This window comes from Balearica regulorum, chromosome 4 (assembly GCF_011004875.1).
Source record: "Balearica regulorum gibbericeps isolate bBalReg1 chromosome 4, bBalReg1.pri, whole genome shotgun sequence".
Classification (NCBI taxonomy): Eukaryota; Metazoa; Chordata; class Aves; order Gruiformes; family Gruidae; genus Balearica; species Balearica regulorum.
Genome location: NC_046187.1, coordinates 33,290,165 through 33,308,752, shown reverse-complemented (window position 1 = coordinate 33,308,752; position 18,588 = coordinate 33,290,165). Strand labels below are relative to the sequence as shown.

General features: G+C 39.0%; 2 protein-coding genes across 7 annotated transcripts in view; both read left to right on the top strand.

Moving 5' to 3' along the window:
• Positions 1-18,588, top strand: part of LOC104636651 (ribonuclease CL2) — a 222,871-nt gene that overhangs the window by 179,780 nt on the left and 24,503 nt on the right. The gene's annotated exons all lie outside the window — the stretch shown is intronic.
• The window catches only part of SH3D19 (SH3 domain containing 19), an 86,391-nt gene that overhangs the window by 55,284 nt on the left and 12,519 nt on the right, over positions 1-18,588 (top strand). For all 6 annotated transcript variants that reach the window (XM_075751674.1, XM_075751673.1, XM_075751675.1 and 3 more), the window contains 4 exons: positions 9,448-9,555; positions 12,751-12,863; positions 15,067-15,125; positions 17,510-17,774. In XM_075751674.1, the coding sequence (XP_075607789.1) occupies positions 9,448-9,555; positions 12,751-12,863; positions 15,067-15,125; positions 17,510-17,774 (545 nt within the window). The remainder of the gene's footprint in view (positions 1-9,447; positions 9,556-12,750; positions 12,864-15,066; positions 15,126-17,509; positions 17,775-18,588) is intronic.

Sequence of the window (18,588 nt, the reverse complement as noted above, 5' to 3'; positions counted from 1 at the left end):
TCACCTGTCCGTGATTTTATTCATTCAATAAAATGGCATCTTTGCTGAAACCCCTTCTTACATACTAAAGAGAAAAAGGTCTGACAGCATTATCACTTTATTACACTGTAAAATTAGGATTCGTTCCAGATTTTTGCAGGCATTTGTGAGCTCAAGATCATATCCTATACCCTTGATTACTAATGCCGTGCTATGTCTTGACAAAGCATCCACAAGAAGAACACTGGCTTTCTGAAAAATGAGGCAACACAGAGCACTAACACTAGCTATTTCTCATGTTCCCATAGGAACAGTTTAGGATTTACAAGATGAATCCACAGTAAAATGTTTTGTAAAGACAGGAAGAGAAGCTCTAATCTGGCTCCCAGTTCCCCAGACCTTTGCATTTCTTAAATATTTGTCATTGCTTAGCAAAATGCCAGTGATCTACTTGTTGTTATGGCAACCCTAGGAAAGGAAGAAGGCTTTTATGCAGGGGCGTTTGAAACTAAGCACCAACAGCCTGTTTGTCAAAGAGCAGTATTACATCACAGATTACAGCATTCGTGAAACAATTTTTTTCTGATACAGCACAAACACACCTGGTACTTAGACTAATGTAAATGGAACTGGACAGATCGATCACTGCTACTGCTAATGCCTGATGCAAAAGTAAGAGGGTGAAGCATTCAGTTGATGATGGGGAGGGTGCAGAAGTTGAAGTGAGCATATAAATGAAAAGGTGAAACAGGCAAAATGAATCCAGAGTCTCCACAGCAATTTAGTTGACTGACATAAGACATCAGCTTCCTCTAACAGAACGCTGCTATGTCCACAGTAGTGAAAGATACTTGAAGATCAACAGTGTTGGCCATTAGTTGCACCAGTTTAACTGTCAGTGTTTAACTGGTTTAACTACCAAAGCTAACTGGAGGATTTTCTTTCAAGTTTACCTCAGGCAATCCCATGGGTTTCATCAGCGTTTGACAGCATCTCCAATAGCACAGCTGTTAGTGGAGTGAACTTGCCCTTATCCAAACATTAATGATTTTATCTTTGTCTGACCTGTATGGAAAGGGGGAACAGTTCTGGTGCAAATAGAGACTCTGGGTACCAAGATCCCTTTCAAAGCTTTCAGCATCCACTCTGCCAGCTGAAGTCTGTGGGAGCTTTGGAAGCTCAACAGCTCTGAGATTCAGAGGTAAACTGACTTGCATCCAACTCGTGTCTCTGATACTGGCCCAAGGGAAGTGCCAGGAAGGAGAAGTCAGCATTGACAAATGTGTAGAACTGCTTCTTTCATCAGCAGCCAAAACTGATGCCAGTTTTAAGTGCCGTAATTTTGGACTCAAAGGCTAGAGATAATGTTCAAAGCCATTTGTATCCTAATGAAATTACTCCTGTTCAAGTCAGTCATTTAGAATGGAAGGCATCTGTTTGGGACTCTAAGTCTTGAGGTGCTAATGCTTTGACAGTTGTGATATTTTGGATCATCTGGGGTATTTTTACATTTTTCTTATAACTGATAATAGGGATTTGTGCAGTTCCTGAAGGTTAAAAGTTTCAGTAATCTCTCAGGTAGGGTCTCTTCTCACTAATCCATTTTGCAAAGGCTTGGAAATTAAATCCTAGTGCAAGTTGAACTGAGTGTAAATTCCATGGTTTCAGAAGATCCAGTATTTTATCCATAGCTTGTATTAGTTGCTGTGTTAAAGCATGTAGAGTGCCTGCTTGCTACATGTTCTGAGAATGTATGTTTTGGACAGAGAAAATAAAGTAACTGCATTTAAAGCACACATTTAAATTTAAACCTGGAGGTGATCTTGCCTAGAATGTTTTCATTCCTTTTTGGGTGTGAAGAGTTATTCTTCTTTCTTGTCTTCTCTCTCTCTCTCTCTAAACTAGCGTATAATTCACTGATTGCTCTGTGCCTGATATACAAGAACTCAATTTAAACCAAATGTTTTGAAAAGAAGTTCAGAGAGCACCTTACTTTACCAGCAGGAGACAGCTCTCTGTCTTGATATCTTCATCATATTAGTGTATTTCAATTCTCACAGTAATACGAACAATTTCTTAATTGTTCTCTTTTTCTCTCCCTCTCTCTCTCCTTCATTGCAGTGTAAGAGTTCATTTCTGCCTGTATGGTGAAAAAAATGCCAATGAAACCAGTGCTGCTATCCATTTATATGTATTGTTCCTTCTTGTGGCATGAATGGTGGAATTTGTGTGACATTGTAGTCAATTCAGAAAAACTGCTGCTTGAGTAACTCCAAATTTGTCTGCTGCGGGGATGTTGCCCAGCTGCTTGTTTTTAATTGCTTCCTCAGGAAGGAAAAGAAAAAGAGAACTAAAATATTTCTAACTGGTAGATTAGTCCAGACATATCTTAAAAATGCAGCTTTTAGTAGGGTTCTGCTGTGTTACTTCCAATGACTCTTGTGATTATATTTTAGTCACCTGTCTCCTTTTTCACTTATTGCCAAAAGTATCATCCCCAGAGCAGAGTGAGCTGTCTCATCCATTTTAATCTGCTGTTTGGCTTAAACCCCTGACAAAATCAGATTTACCTGAAGACATTCTACTGTGGGGTGGTGTAGTGGAGGTACGGGTCTGTGCTGTGTCCTGTTGGTTTTGCTGCAAGGTTGGCAATCTCCGGCCCAAGTGGTAACAAGTGTCCGTTAATTCTTCAGATGCTATAGATGTTTGCTTAATAAACATAATGGAAGCCTTCAAGGGGCTTGGAAGTGACTCCACTGTTACCACAGGAGAGGGCCTTATATCTAGTTTCAGGAACCAAATAAGGTTTTTAAGTCATAGCTACATAATAGATGAGGAGTCCTTTAGGTTGTCAAATGCAAATGAATTTGCTTTTGAGTTCCATGTCTATAGATGCTGTTAAGTGGTAACACACAAGTAATAACGTTCTTAACAACAACTGTTTCCTCTGATGATTAAATCTGTTTATTTTACAATAACACTGAAAATGCAGATATACTTCGACCAGAAAGCTTGTCAAAGAACAACAAAATGCTTACTTAAAAGAAGTTTTTATAAATAAAACAGTATTTTTTTTTGTTTGCTGAAAGCATGTGAGATTCTTGCAAGAGGATAGATAGGTATTTTAAATAACATTATAAATTACCTTGTCCTTCATATTTTCATTAGAAAAATTTTGTATGCCCTACTGCTTTTCATCATCAATCCTCTGCTTTGGAGATTTCTAGCTTGCCTGTTTTGGGGCACTTGAATCTCTTGCCAATGAACAAGCATTTGTTCACCTGGCAAGAATGGACAAGGCTGTGTTTCTTCATGCTCAGGGTAATGTGGGGGCTTGGTTTTTTTGTCACCCACTGTATGTCCAAATACCTTCTGGCATCCAGTTTTTGAAGTTAGACCAAGTTATGCAACCACTTTCTAACATCATGACCTCATGGCTGACCTGTTCTGAGTAGGAGGTTGAATTAGAGACCTCCTGAAGTCTCTTGCAACCTGAACTATCCTAGTGTTACTCCAACTAGCAAAATAAATTAATGATGTAGGAATAACCTCCAAACTCTCACATAATAGCTTGTGCTGGTATAAGCAGTCTTTTTATGCCAAAAGTAGTGTAATTAGTGTCATCTCTACTAGTATGGGCAAGCTAGCAAAGCAAATTGTTGTGCTTTTTAGATACACACAGATAGTAAGCGTGGGCATTCCCACAGTTTGAGAGAGAAGTTCCGAAAGCCTGATGAGAGTCAAAGCTCAGAAAAAGTCCATTTATATCTGTCTCTGTATACGATGTAGCATTGTAGTTTTCCACACCGTAAGTGCTGGTATTGCCATTAAGTGTTACAATAGCCCAATAAATTTTGCAATTCTAGTAGTAGATTTTATTTTATCTGCTTTCCAACTTTCAACACCATGGATGAGATTATTCATTGCTCAGTTAAGGACATTGTGCATTTTCAATGAGTACATTTAGGTTGGATCTTCTGTTGCATGTCTCAGCAATTTTTTTCCCCTATACTTTCCAGAGAATATCAAACTCTATGTAATTCTTCGACTTTGTGGACTTTTGCTGTACTGATGGCTAGCCTCCTTCTGCAAACTCCACATGTATCCTGTAAACATCATTGACTCGTTCCTCAAAAATCGTGATTGCTGGCCTTGAGTTGCCTTGCTTTTTGTGGTGATCTGTCAGATGTCAGCAGCGAACAGGGAGCAATACCTAAAACCTATGCAAGTCGTTCACTACATTTTCTCTGCTCTGAGTAACAATAAGTATTGTTGGATAAATTCTTCCTGTCTGGAAGTCTTTGCACAACTCTTTTTAAAAAATCTTGTTAATGCGTGAGAAGTTTGAAATTTCTACTTTGGCATCTGGACATAATGTTTCTGGGAGGAAAGATAATCCTCAAGATAAAACTTTCTGAAATTACTGTGTGTTTGCTCCAGTGTTGTGTACTTTAGATAACAGCATAAGCAGGTGCAGAAATAAAACAATGCTGTGACAACCACACTGGAGAAGATACCTATATGTAAATGTTGTTATATATAAGAGATTTTTGCCAGCTCACTCAAGTGTTTGTTTGGCTAAATGTGCCATATCAGGTAAAGCAAATCTTGGCCTGAGGAGCTATAAATCTTTGAATGAAGCAGGACCACACAGTCTGTTCATAGCCTCTACCAAAATAACCGGGCTAGTCATGAAAAACCTCTGTGTAGACTGGGGAGAAAGAAATCCTAGAATGTTATGATAGCGGATTTGCTTGTCTGTGCTCCAGTTTTAAGTCTGAAGCCATACTAAGTCTACTCTGGAATACTGTATTTCTTTTAGTTCAGTGACCTGCTCTACTCTCCTAGTGTTAGAAGAATGCTGAGAAGCCTGAGTTTCACCTGAGCTTCCTTTCAGGTTATGCACCGATTACATTCTCAAAGAGCCTATATCCCATTCTCTCTCCTATTTTTTTTTCTTTTTTTTTTCCTTTTTAAATTTCCTAGCCTACTGAAAGACATGGTCATGACCAGAGCATGGCTATTTTCCATGCAGAGGGAGCTGCAAATTGCATATTTTCAGAAAGGTGGTGTAGTCCATATTATTCTCCCTGGGTCAGAAATACCATTTCTAAGAACAGTGAACTGTTAATTTCAGTGATGAAAAATACTAGGGAAAACTGAGGTATGGAAAATCACTGATGCTGGAATTTAGGTAGTGTACCTGGTCTAAGATGTCTGTTTATAGTTGTGAATAGGTTGAGATTTAGAACATCTGAGTGAATATCAGACTTGTGGTTGTAGCATTTCAGTGTTTCTTGAGCATTGGCCCCATTCCTGTTTGGGATGTTATCTGTCAGGTTTCTGTTGAATCTCCAGCTGTATTACTAGGAGGGACCCGTTGTTGAAAATATTCACCCAAGTCTGGGTTAAGTGTGCTTCCACAAACACCAGAGTGGTTTCATGGGGCTAGATTTTAATAAAAGCATTTGTTGATGAGGGTTGGCTCTATTCTCTGTTCCTGGAAGACATCGATAACAGTTGTGTTCTGTGTGAAGAGAGTGTGTGAGCCTTGCCTTTAACAGCTGATATAGTTTTTTTGATTAAACATTGAAAGTAGACACAGTTGCATACTTCTGTAGCTGGCAAGTGTTGTAATGTCAGCATCAACACCTTTCATACTACGTTGTTCTCATGTGTACTGAGAGTACTTCTTGGAGGACTGAGCATCTTCACAGCAGATAATACTATTCTGTGCTTTCAGCTTTCCACATCTGATTTGTTTGGAAATTCCCCTTATTGCTCCTAAGGTATCTGTTACCATCTTACTACCACCTACTTAAGGACTACCAGTAAATGTTTCAGGAAGATATCCATCTATCCTGCTCACCGGGCAAAACCTAGTGTTTGTTCTGTAACTTCCTAATTTTTTATTTTAAGCAAGGATGGTAAATGAGAGTGGGGGAAAAAAGCTGTCTCTCCTAAACTGGTAAAAGAAGGAGATGATATATCATTTATTTGAATACACAGCTTTCATTTGTCTTTCCTGTGAGCAAGCACAGCAATATATGTTATCACATAAACCTTTGAAACACAAACTGTAGAAAAGCGAGACTAAGGAAGACGCAGGCTTTAAGCATCATTGTAAAAGTTTAATAAAATATCGATAGAAGCCTGTTGATAATGTGTTAGGAAAATGCCTTGCAGATTAATTTCCTTGAGCTGAGAAGCTTTAAATGAGTATATTAACAATTCTGTTTTCACACCTCCGTGAATTATGCTCAAACGATGCCCAATTGTTAAACAACATAAAAATTTGATATGTTGTCAGTCCCATTGCACAAAGCAGCACAGTTGTTTACTCAGCCAATTTCAGCTGCAAACCCAACACTAGGGAATGGAATAACACAAACAAGGTAATGAGTTTTAAACTAATTATGAGGTGACAACAGTATAATTGAACATAAGATAATGAGTGAAAAATTAAGGTTCATAGAATGGTTTTCTCAGCCTTAGAAATTACTTTTCTCAGACTTAAAAACCTCTTCTCAGATTTATTGATTTAGAGACCTCTGCCAACTGTTGAATGGTCAAGAAAACCATTTCTACACATAGAAATGATAAACAACTGACAAACAGTAATTTTGTACAATTTTAAGTCTCCCATAAATTTACAAGAATGCGTATCTGTGATTATTTTGGGTGTTAAGAGCACTTCCTCTTGGTCTGACGATGTCTAAATTTTTATAAGATGGAGGCTTTGGAAAATTATTTCCTCATTATTCATGCAGAACTTCTTTAACCTCTGCAGAACCTTGCCTTGAGAGGTGCTCCGTGTGCCAGCACATTCCCTATGGTCCTGCTGTGTGAAGGAGCCTGTGACTTAGCCCTGCTTACCTTTCCTCTGCTTGCCCTCTGTCTCCAGCTTCCCAATGGGCCAGTTCAGCTTTGAGCTCCCCCTGCCCTGCTGCCTCACCAGGGTCACTCCTCATATCTGTCGTAAAGTTGCCAGATAACTGAAAGAGAGAAGAAAGCCTGCTTTTCAGTTTTCTTTTTTCAGTGGCACTAAAGTCACTCTGAACACCAGCGTAAGAGTTAAGATTAGATAAATCTATTTTTAATGCAATTCAAATGTTAGCAGCGTATCTAGCAGGCATAGCTATAAAGGAATAAAAGAAAATTGTAACAATAGGCTTGCTCTAAGAATGAGATTTTTTGTATCTCGTAATGACCATACTGCCAGAATGCTTGCACCTCTCTTGTGGTCTGTGTTTTCAAGTCCTCTAGGAAAAACCCCCTGCTCTGATGCACCTTTTACTGACTAGTGCTAATCCAACTTAAACAAGATGTTTGTTTTACTCTTACCGTTTAAAATATTATGGGTTGCCTGTTCCTAGTTTCTGGATGTGCCGGTGTCTTTGGGTACAACGTGATGGAGCCATCTTCCGTCTAGACAGTAACAGAGCTTATTTTTAACTATAGCCTGTATACCTTTAGCTGTAGACAAATCATTGACTCGTCATGAACCTTTCTACCTGAAGTGTACGCTCAAAGCTGTTGTACAAACAGCTTGACAGAAGGAATTGATGTGGTTTGATTCGTGATTAAAATGTGACATGAAGGTACCCAGGCAGATTTCTGGGGAGCCTGTAGGGAGGTTGATGTCTTGACTTTGCGAGACCATGGCACAAACCCCCATGGCACACCTGTATGTGACAGATACGCCTATGAAGAGAGCCTTAAGCAAGGACCTAGTGGGAGGTGGACATGTGAGCAGGGGTGAGCGTGCACGGGCCCTGCAGCATGTTGTCCCTGCTGTTCTACACCGGGAGCTGGGAAGAGCTGGGGGCATGGGCAGAGGAGGCTGCGGGCAAGGGGGAGCAGCAGCAGCAGGGACTGGGAGAGCTGTGACTGCAGAGTTGTGTGCATGAGGGAGGGCAGTCCATTACACTGTAATTCAGCAGCTCAATATTACACAGTGTTTTCTCTCTCTGAAATTACTTTGAGCCTATTTTTGGTTAAAAAAACAAAAAAAACCCCAGAGGTTGATGTACTTGGTCTTCTTCCCCTCTCTTTAAAAATGCCAAGGCTTTTTTAATTAAAATGTTAAAAGATTTTTAATGAGGTTGTTCATAAATAAATACCGTATTTCTGGATTTTCTTAAATCTTACGTATATTCCCAGACACAGATTTCTATTGTCTTGATAAACTGTATTGTGTTATACTATCTAAAATTATCTGTAAGAAATCATGACTTCATATTATGTAATTTTTTAAATTGTTTGCTGTAAGTGTTGAAGATAGAATTTTATCAAATACATGGCTTCCAACTTTGTCAGAAAGTGTAGCGGTAGCTTCGGGAAACAATATGTTTTTATAAAAAGTCCTGAAGAATTTAAAGAGATGCCCAGCGTGCTTCCTCTTGGAGACTCTGACACTCCATAAATAACATCTCATTGAGCTACACATCTAAAAAGGCCACCAGAGGAGATCAAACTCAGTTGTTGGGGCTATGAATACGTGTCATGGAGAATTTATTGTCCAGAGTGCTTCTCCAATTTCTGCTTTACACATTTATGATACTGTTAAGCGTTGCCATTTTACTGCACTTTTTGGTAATGTCAGAGAAAAAGGTGGCAGTTGTTAACAACAGGGAAGAGGTATAAATGAAGTATTGCTCTTTGACATGAAGGTGTACTTGAGAAAGAACCCATTGATTTGGATTTTATTTATGTGCAAGTATTTTTACAGCTGCCTTCTACATGTGCATATGTTCCCATGCCTATTAATAAGAGACCAGTGCTTAAGTTTATGAAGCGTAGAAAACATTGCTCCTGTCCTACCGATGGAATGATTGGACAGGCTTGTAGAGGAATGAGTGATACGGGCAGGGGCAGAGCTCAGGCATGACTCCCAGTCCTTGGCCTGAACCAGTCTCCCCCATGACACCAGGTTTATAATCAACAAAATGATGCAGAATCTTCCAGGGAATTAGTTGTTCTACAGCAAAGACATTTTGTAATCAGTGATATTTAAATGCTTTGTTTTGGTTTGGTTTGTTTCTCTAGGCATTTTATCTGCTGCAGTGTTGATTGTTTAGCTTTGGCAAGATTTTATTGATTAAAACTTTTCAGCAAATGTGTTCGCAGCTCTGTCTGCCTATTAGAACAACTGCTTTGAAAACATTTCCCTAAAGCTATCCTGATTTCAGGTCCCTATTACCAAGCAATGCAGTTCCTCTTGTTCAGTGACTTACATAATCCCAGAAGGCATCTGGAGCATGCTTATGTTAAGTCAACTATGAATGCAGATGTACAGAAAAGACATATTATTTACAAAGACCTGAGTACGCTATTTGCATCAGCCTGATTTATATATTTTTTTAATTACTTTCTTGGGTGTGAAATATAAAATGATAGCAATACCCTGAGATGTGTGTTCAACAAAGAAATATTAAATACGCTGGCATTTTTTTTTTTTTCTTTTAGATCCATTTCAGTTCCTTACTAAAAGTGAACCTGCAAAGGAACAGACAGCTCAACCAGCTTTAGCCCGGAAACCCACTGTGATCCGAATCCCAGCTAAACCCGGGAAATGTAAGTTCTCCCAAATTGTCTGAGAAATCTGTCAGAAAATCATTTTAACTGGGACTTACTATTTACTAATTGAGTTGCTGTTTACTGGCTATCTTAGCTGCCAAAGGAATCCCGTATTACAGTCTGACCAGACAGAGGAGCCGTCCTAAGGGCTATGGTGGGAGGGAGAAATAGCTGGGAGTCATGTTCCCCTCTCCCTGCCTCCCAGCTACCTTGTCTGGCTCCCTCCCTTGTGCTAAGTTTGATGTCCCTCAAACCTTATGGAGCTGATGCATATCAGAGGTGAAACTGTGTGTGTGGGGAATCTGAAGGCTGGCAGGGAAGAGCTGGAGGAGGCCTTTTCAGCAGAAGCCAGCTTGTTTCGTCAGCTAAACCGTATCACTGAGCTGTACCTTTGGTCAAATTGACTTCTGTTCTGACATCAGCTGAGGGTATTTTAATGCTGCTCTCAAGCTTCCTGGGAGCAGAGCCCCCAGCCATGAAAGAACAACATTAGTGTATTAAACTGTGCATCAAACACAGCTTAGTTGGGATGTAAGCATAGTTTTCACAGCTTACGTCAAAAGGTTCCCTTGACCGTTGGTAGTTTTGAAATCTGTGGCCATTTAAGCAATAGTGTTTTGGTAGTGGTGGAGTACATGCTTGCTTCTGTTTAGCCTTATGTTTCATCCTCAAAGCTTAGGGAGAAATGTCACAAGATAGCTCTTAAAACTCGTATTTCAAAATCATATTTTACTACACTGAGTAGGTGTAGAGCCAATTTATAGCAACTACGTGTCCAGGTGGCTTTTCTCCTAAGACTTTCTCTCATTATTTCCTGAGTTCCCTGCTCCCCCCACCACCACTCCACTGCTAAAATACTAGGTTTTCTTTTCCTCTGCATGTGCAAGAAATGCAATGGAAATGATTAAAAATGCAAAGAAGACTGAAGATAAAGCTATGAGGAAAAGTCTTTCTGTTAATACCTGATCATTAATAAAAGTTTTTTTTCAGTTGGAAGAATGTTTATGAACTACTGTAAAGAACCCAAAACATAATTATTTTCCACAAAGGAAACTGTAGTTTCCATTTAAAAAACAAAACAAACAAAACCTGACAATTTTTTTTTTCCTCAGCTGGATTCTCTTTCAAACTTGTAGATAACCGGTCCCTTGCTGCTCTCTAGTGGTAACTGAAATTTCCACAGGAGACTGCTGGTCATACTGTACTTAGCTACAATTGTCAGGGGGATGTGAAGTACTGCCTTATGGGAGGCTGTGGCTGGAAGATTAATGACATGTGGAGCAACAGAACCAGGTTCCAAGAAAGCAGAGTAGCCTTTTGTCAGATAGGAGCTGCTGCAGAAATGTAAGCTGTTAAAAGTTAAAAAATGAGAAAAGTACAACTTGGCCAAGATATAGCATGGATATAGTAGTATTTAACTTGTAAGAGGGCCATACAATCTCAGTACAAGAAGTCTTTCACCATTGTGGGTGTGGAGGGAGATTATTTCTGTCAGGGACCAGCGCAAACAAAAAAGAAAAACCCCAATAAACCAAAAAAAACCCCAAACCCACCCAGCACTACCAAGAAGGCGACAGAGCTGGATGCCTAAGAATTTGAACTCCATTAAAGCACTCATTTAGCTTTAGCATTTTTGTTGAGATGTGATTACAAAGGAAACATTAAACTTCCACTTCAGATATTACACTTAGAAATCACTGAAAATATCACCTGCCTTCTAGTTCTTGAGTTGTTTGGGTTTTTTTTTTCTTCCTTTATTTCCTTTAATTTTGGTCTTATAAAGAGTAAAGGCGAGGAAATTAGGCCATCTGTGTATATATCAAGATTTGAAGTGATGTGAATAAATAAATCTCTTGTACTTTTTATATATCAGTAAGGTATGTTAAGAGAAGATTTCTCTTGCAGTTACTGTCAGGTGCTGTTTTTACTTTTCATCCATTGTACTAGCTTAGAAGAGTGATGAACTTCACTAACTTTTTTTCCTCATGCATAGTTACTGCCAACAAGGTAACTGTGACCTGTTCCTAAGAATAAGTGATTTATCCTTGAACTGACCCATTTTTAAACATCACACCAGTGTTTAGATCCTATGATCACATAATGCAACACGTGTTAAAAACAAACAACACTTCTCCTTCCTATGTGTTGTTTCTTTGTTGAGAGTACTTTTCATGAAATGAGCAACTCAAAGTTTTCATTTGGATAGAATCTCTCCTTTTTTGTCATCAGTCTATAAATGTCCAGGCTGTCTACACGTATTTTTACATAACTCCAAGACTGGTTGGAAGTCAGAAGAGCTTAAGTGTCTAAAGTTCTTTGTACAAAACGAATTTTCTTGGTATACAAATACATTGTAAAATAGATGGCAAGGTTCCAATGTATAAAGACAAAATGATTGGTAAATATGCTGGCAAAACCTGTGCAAGTGCTTCCCAGGTTTCAATGGCAGAAACATTGAAAGCAAATATCATACAATTAGCAGGTTTTTGTGTTCTTTATTGAGGCTGAGGACATCCTCACTCTTCCCTAGTAAGAGCTGTATTGTTTCTTCGTTCATGTCCTAAATTTGCTTTGCTCCTAAAAGACTACCAGGGACCTTCCATCTCTGTTTTCTTTCTGTCACCCTGAATGTTCTAGCAGGCAATGGTTTCTTTTCTTGTCTTTACCTTTCTGGAGATTCTTCCATCCAAGTCTCCTGATCTTTCAGGGTTACTTGAAATAACCCTCAGCTGTTTTCCAGCCTGAAGGATATTCCAGGAGCTGACAGCTGAAAAAAGTGAACCAGTTTAGAAATGTGGCTGAGAGATGGTGATGGTGTTTCAGGGTATCCAGTAATGAGTCTGACATTCCCAGGGGTAGAAACTCCTCTACTTGTCTAATATTATATCAACAAGTATTGCAGCTGAAACCCTAGAATAACTTGCTTGTATCCTGAGAGTAAAGTGAAGATCCGTTATGAAGGATGGGAAGTACTCCCATTGCAACCTCAGAGTTGCAATGTTCCTGTCACATCCCTTTTCTCTTCACTAGTCTTTACGTGGTCCTGCCCGCTGGCTGCTCTGGCTCTGAGGAAGGAAGTTGTATTCACAGAAAAATGCCCCAAACCAAAGTGGATTCCCTTACCTATTGTTGGTCCATGTAAAGAAACTATTAATTAGACTTTCATTTGAGAACTTTTGGGGTTTTTTACAGCTTTAAATGAAATCCCGCATAGTCCTCCGCCACTTCCTGCTGAAAAGCCTATTGGGAACACCTCTGATATCACAGTGGGAAAACCCAACAGTGGTGACCTAGTAAAAAAAGTGGTAAGTTAGAACTGTTTTCCTGTTTTACAACTTTGTCTGCTTTGGTTAACAGATCTCTTGTGACTCTCAAGCATTTGTAAAGCAAGTTATTTGAAGGACCAAAGGATGAAAAGGACTGCTCAAAAACATAAGGCTTTTTTCTCTTAATTGCATCCTCTAATTTAATTAGGTAATTTAGACTGCTGTCAGTTCTGAAAAGCACTTTGTTGATTTTACTAAACTTTGATCACATCTATCTTCAATTTTCTGTATTTAGCAGCTGGAATCAGAGTATTCTACAATTTAGTTTCAAACGAACTGCATAGTGGTTTAAAGTCCAATGAGATTTACATAGTGAAATACTGTCAAAGTCCTTTAGAAATCTATTTTTTTTACCTTCATACACACAGTACCTCTCGGTGTCTGTGCTAATTTCCAGGCAGAGGAAACTTTTGTGTAGATGAATAAAGCTTGCTTTCTTCATTTTTTTTCCTTCTACTTGTTTTCTACTGGTCCTGTCAAAGCCTGAGTACAACCATCTATTTTGGAAAGTAAGGCTCTGCTCCTTGCTCCTGAGCACATAGTAACAGTAGACAGTGCAGCTGTGTATCCTTTATGCCCTTTGACACAAGTTACAAAAAGGAATTCAAATAAACTTGAAAATGACAGTAGAATTTCCAAATACTGAGTGCTGTGATGGCAAGAATGGCAGAGAATCTTGTGGAAACCACAGGTCAAATCATATCAAAAGCCCTCACTAGATGGACAGCTGCCAACAAATGTCTTTGTGGCTACCTCTGCTAATAGGATAAAGGGGGTTTTAAATGTCATAATTGAACTATTCATAGAGGTCCCATCTTTTCTGGATAATGCTAAAAAAATAGTTTCCAATACAATATGTTAAGTAACATTTTATACAATACAACCCCAAAATTTTTACAATGTCATCCAGGTTATTGTGACAGGCATGTGTAAGCTTCAGAGGATATTTTTAAGAAAAAGATTTCATCAAATCCACTGAAACATTTAAATCTTAGCTTTGGAAAGATAAGAACTTCTGTGCTTCTAAAACTAATGTAATTTGTCAGTGGAAGTGATTAACCAGCCAATTGTTGACCATAAGCAGCAGTTGGCATAGATTTCTTCCTTTTCACACAGAAGAGGAAAATGTTTTGTATGAGGATAACATTCCCATCTGAAAGTGGCAGGTTGGTTTCTTTTAATCAGGATCGTTTAACCAGGAACGTTCATTTTGGGACTTAACCAAGGGTCAAAATTTTGTCACAAAATACATCTATGTATTTTCTAGGTGGGAAAAATCACAGAAATTGTTTACCAGTTTCAAGCACACGTATCCCTAATTAAGTAAACAAGACTGTTCAGACCTATTTAAAACTACTGGTTCGAAAAGGATACTTTTGAACCCAGATCCAGCACTCTGATTTACCACACTGTTCCACAAGCAGCTGTGCTTGTTCAGCGGAGCTGGCAGTACTCTCTGGCACTGGGATGAAAATGAACAGCAGAAGGCAGAAAGGATGGTAACTTGTTAATCCATTACTGTGGTCCAAGCCCTTCAGACATGGCACATATTCCCCTCTACTGACTCTGCTATAGGGCAGTAATTTCTGGCAGGGGCAGGATGGGCAGCTGGGAGGAGTGACCCTTAATCTGCCAAAGCAAGATTCACCAGAGTTTATCTGTTAGATCTCTTGGAAACATACTTAGATGCCTTCTTTAATGAGAGCTAATGTTATTTGCAAAGGAGACGCTGTCCTGTGCAAGTTGCATCAATGTCATGTTTTCTGCTTTAAGCCTGTTCAAAGTGTTTCATCTGTCAAAGTTAAATCAAAATTGATAATGAAATGCAGCAGTTGGAATCCCATGGGCAGTGAAGTTGTACACGTGTATGACTCTCCTGAATTTGGCTCTTAAGCCCTTACTCCCATGTAGTAGGAAAAGAGGGCTGGGTCATGCCTAATGCACAATTTAAGCTGTGATTCAGGTAGTCAACCAGGTTATTTACATCTCACTCTATGTCCAACCAGACTTTAAAATGCTCAAACATACCATAATACTTATTACTTTATTCTCAGACCTCCAGAAACTCTTGTTTTTCCTGTCTGTAGGATATAATTTAATATAAGAAATGCATCATTTAAACAAGATCATTTTTGTTTCCTATGCTTAAAGAAATGGCTTTTTTTCTTTTGAATCTTTGTAGGAGTTGGATCATTCAGAACAGGGTGGACTGCCTCAGCCAGAACCTGTATTACCCCCAAGGTAAGTGCAATTCTTCCGTGACTCACTTAAAAGTGGTGTTTCTGAGTTAGTCTCAATGTCGACGCTACCAACTCTAGTCCTAACTCAATAGGCTTGGGTAGGTAGTATGCTTACTAATAAATAGGCAGGACCAAGTTGCTAGCTGATTAACTTAGTTGTACATTATTGCTACGAGCAGGGAGATTATAGGAGGACAGCTGTTTGGCTCTTCAGCTAATGTACAGTGGCTGCTGACAGTCATTCCTTTCTGCATCCTTAACCTTTCTGCCCACGGCTGAACATAGAACATCCCCTCCTGCATGTTGCTGACCTTTTGATCAACAGCACTTGCGCTTGTGACTGAGTTTGAGTGGTGAAGGAATGAAGGTGGCAGATGCTGCCACCCTGAGAAGGGCAGATGCTGGGCCAGTACCTTCCCAGAGGCACTGCCTAGTTTATACAGTTTACTTCAGACCTAAAATGCCTATGAAGGTGCAGAATCAATTATAATCTTGGGTTTGTTTTTTTTTTTCTTTTAAACCATCACGAAACAAGGTCTGCAGAGGCAAAAGTAGCTGGACCAGCCTTGTATTCAGGTCCACTAAATGCTAGAGACAAACTGGAGGGAGATAAGGCATTGGCTAGCTAACCCACTGCGGCTATCTCAGCATCTGCACTCTAAATCTGTGGGTTTAAACACAAGAGTTTTCTCTGTTGCGTCAGCACAAGAGAATCTTTCAGTTACTAAACTTTGTCTACTACTACTAATAAATGTTCATTAACAGGAAAGAACTAATAATAATAATGTGTTCATTAACAGGAAAAAATGTGGTTGTACCCACAAGGAAACACCTCATTATATTGCCCCTTATAGGCTTGTTACTTTCCCCTGTTCTGTTTAGCATAACAGCACTCCTGATTCTCCCAAGGGTCTCTGGAACTGCAGTAAGCATTTTGTCCTTTCACTCTTCTGCTCAAGTGAGGGTTTTTGTTGGTTTTTGTCTTTTAACTAAGAAGTAATAATTCTCTGATTTGCTTGTTACGGTTTTCTTGTTTATTTGAGTTGCCACACAAACGTATGGGTTGGTTTGTTTCCCATTTTAATGCAGTCTAACTTGAAATTTCCCCTTTTGTCAATATTAAAAATGTTTAGTTTAGGATGAGACCAAGAAAGGTGGCAAGTGGAAGTTGAACAGAAATGGATTATTTTTTTTTTAAATTTAAAAAGTAATCTGTACTCAAATAGTAATAAAGAACTCTTACCAGGAGCATTAGTAGAGCACTAATATCTTCTCAGGTGGTAGACGACACTCACAAAACATGTCAGAAGGATACTCTAAAGATCCACCAATGCACATTTGTTGTGGTTGATAATTTTTAAAGACACTTGAGGAATTCACGCAAGCAAATAATTATGCTGAATTACACTATATGAAAAAAGAGGGAGAATTGTAGCAGAAACTTAGGGTAACTGGCCAAAGATTTCCCAATAACAATCAAACAATATTGTATTTTTGGAATAGCGGTAGTGCCAGCGTTCTTAATAACAGGAAGCCAAAGTTTCATGTACATAATGCTTGCTTATAATAGAGGTGATTTTTAATTAGCAAATTATTGATTTGGCCACACTCTTTGATTCTAAAAATCCTGGCTCATTTTTACTGTATAGGCAGCTTTTTTTAATCGATGCTTAGTAAGGGGCATTTTTAGATTTTTTAATTATTTTTTTTTTAATTACCACTGTCACTTAACTAGTCTCTGATTTTGGTTTCTAAACTACTGGTACACTAAAGAAAGTGTGGTACCTCCAACATTGCCAGAAAACTCAAGTATGTTCACTGGTGTTTTCTTTCTGCAGTAGGCTGCTGTTGCATAAAAGTGGTAAATTCTGCTATTGATGCCATTGTGCAAAGTGGTGTCATATGTCATGAGCAGAGGCCCAAAAGTCACTTCAGGTAAGTGACATCTGAGGGGATGAGCTAGGCTGATTCCTGAAGACCAGATAGATCAGCAGAGCTTCTCGGGGCTTTCACTAAAGCTGTCCACTGGAAGAACTCTGTCCTGAAGCAGCTTCAGAAAAAGCTCTTTCTAAAGGTGGATTGCTGAAAGAAACCCTACTTATGCAGTGGGCTCCTGAGAAAGCTGGCAAGCTGTTCGTAAGCAGAAGTGGTGAGCAAACTTGGAAATAGGTAGTCAAAGGATCTATCTAGAGACTTGATCATCCAGTCTCAGTATCTGAAGAGTTCATGTATTCCTGGAGAGCTTCAGGTACTACACGTACTATAGCCCAGGTCATCATGAGTCACATTTTCTTACTGCATACTCTATAGCTAGGACTGTGGTGGAGAATGAGGTGGCTGACTTATTAATATGCATATTTCTCTGATGGTTTGTCTAATTTTTAGGCCTGTGGATGGAAGAATTATACCTGCTCGACCTCCCCCACCTAGAAGTGTTCCTGGAAGGCCACCTCCACCAAAACTCTCTGCAGCCAGGACCTCCTCCCAGAAGGATGCTCTTTCGCGATCTACTTCCACCATTGCTCCTGATAAAAAACCCAGCAAGTTCAGACTGGGACCCAAGAGAGCAAAAAGTCAAGTCTTTAAAAATCCAGATCCAGCATTACCTCCTAGACCTAAACCAGGTCATCCTCTCTACAACAAATACATGGTGAGACTTGAGATAGAATATTTGAGACTGTTGTTTATAAAACAGTGCTGGTTAATATAGTAGTGAAAAAAGTAGTAAGGTAGGTTACTATGGTGTGGCTTTCAAAGTGCATCTATCAGCATAATCTTCCTTAGAAAATACTAATAGGTAAATAGTGATAAGTACTGTAACGTAATACTGGAGAAAGGAGCATACATATGCAAAGTATAGATATCTCTGTGTGTGGATTTTTGTGTATATATATAATTTTATATATATATATATCTTTAATACATAGCTTTTGGGTTTTGGGGGTTCATTTTACAGTCACCAGTTCTGAATTCTATTACAGCATGTAAAATGATTCTAAATAATTGTGTTTGTATATTGTTTTCCCCTGTATATGTAAAAATTGGGGGGCATTAGAACCTAAACAGTAGTTTACCTTGCTTAATCAAGCCTGCAAAGCATGAGGAATGTAACATCACTTATCTTGCATTTTCATCCTATTGATGCCATCCCTTTTCGTGATAAAAATGTTTCTTTTTGGTATTGCATGTGTTGTTAGGGAATATTAAATATAAATGGATCAACGTTACAGATAAAAAGGAGAGAGTCTTTCTCCAGATACTTGAAACTAGTCAGTGATCAGAGCTGGTGACTGCTTGAACCAGTGCTGTTGTCAAAAAAAGCACCCACACAACCGTAGCATGAACAACATCAACATTCAGCATGAAGTGGAAGCTTTCTGTTGCCTTCTCTTTGATCTTCACTATTGCACTTAGATCCTTGGTGGAGCAGAGGAGCAAAAAAGAAAGATGTATCTAAGTTGATA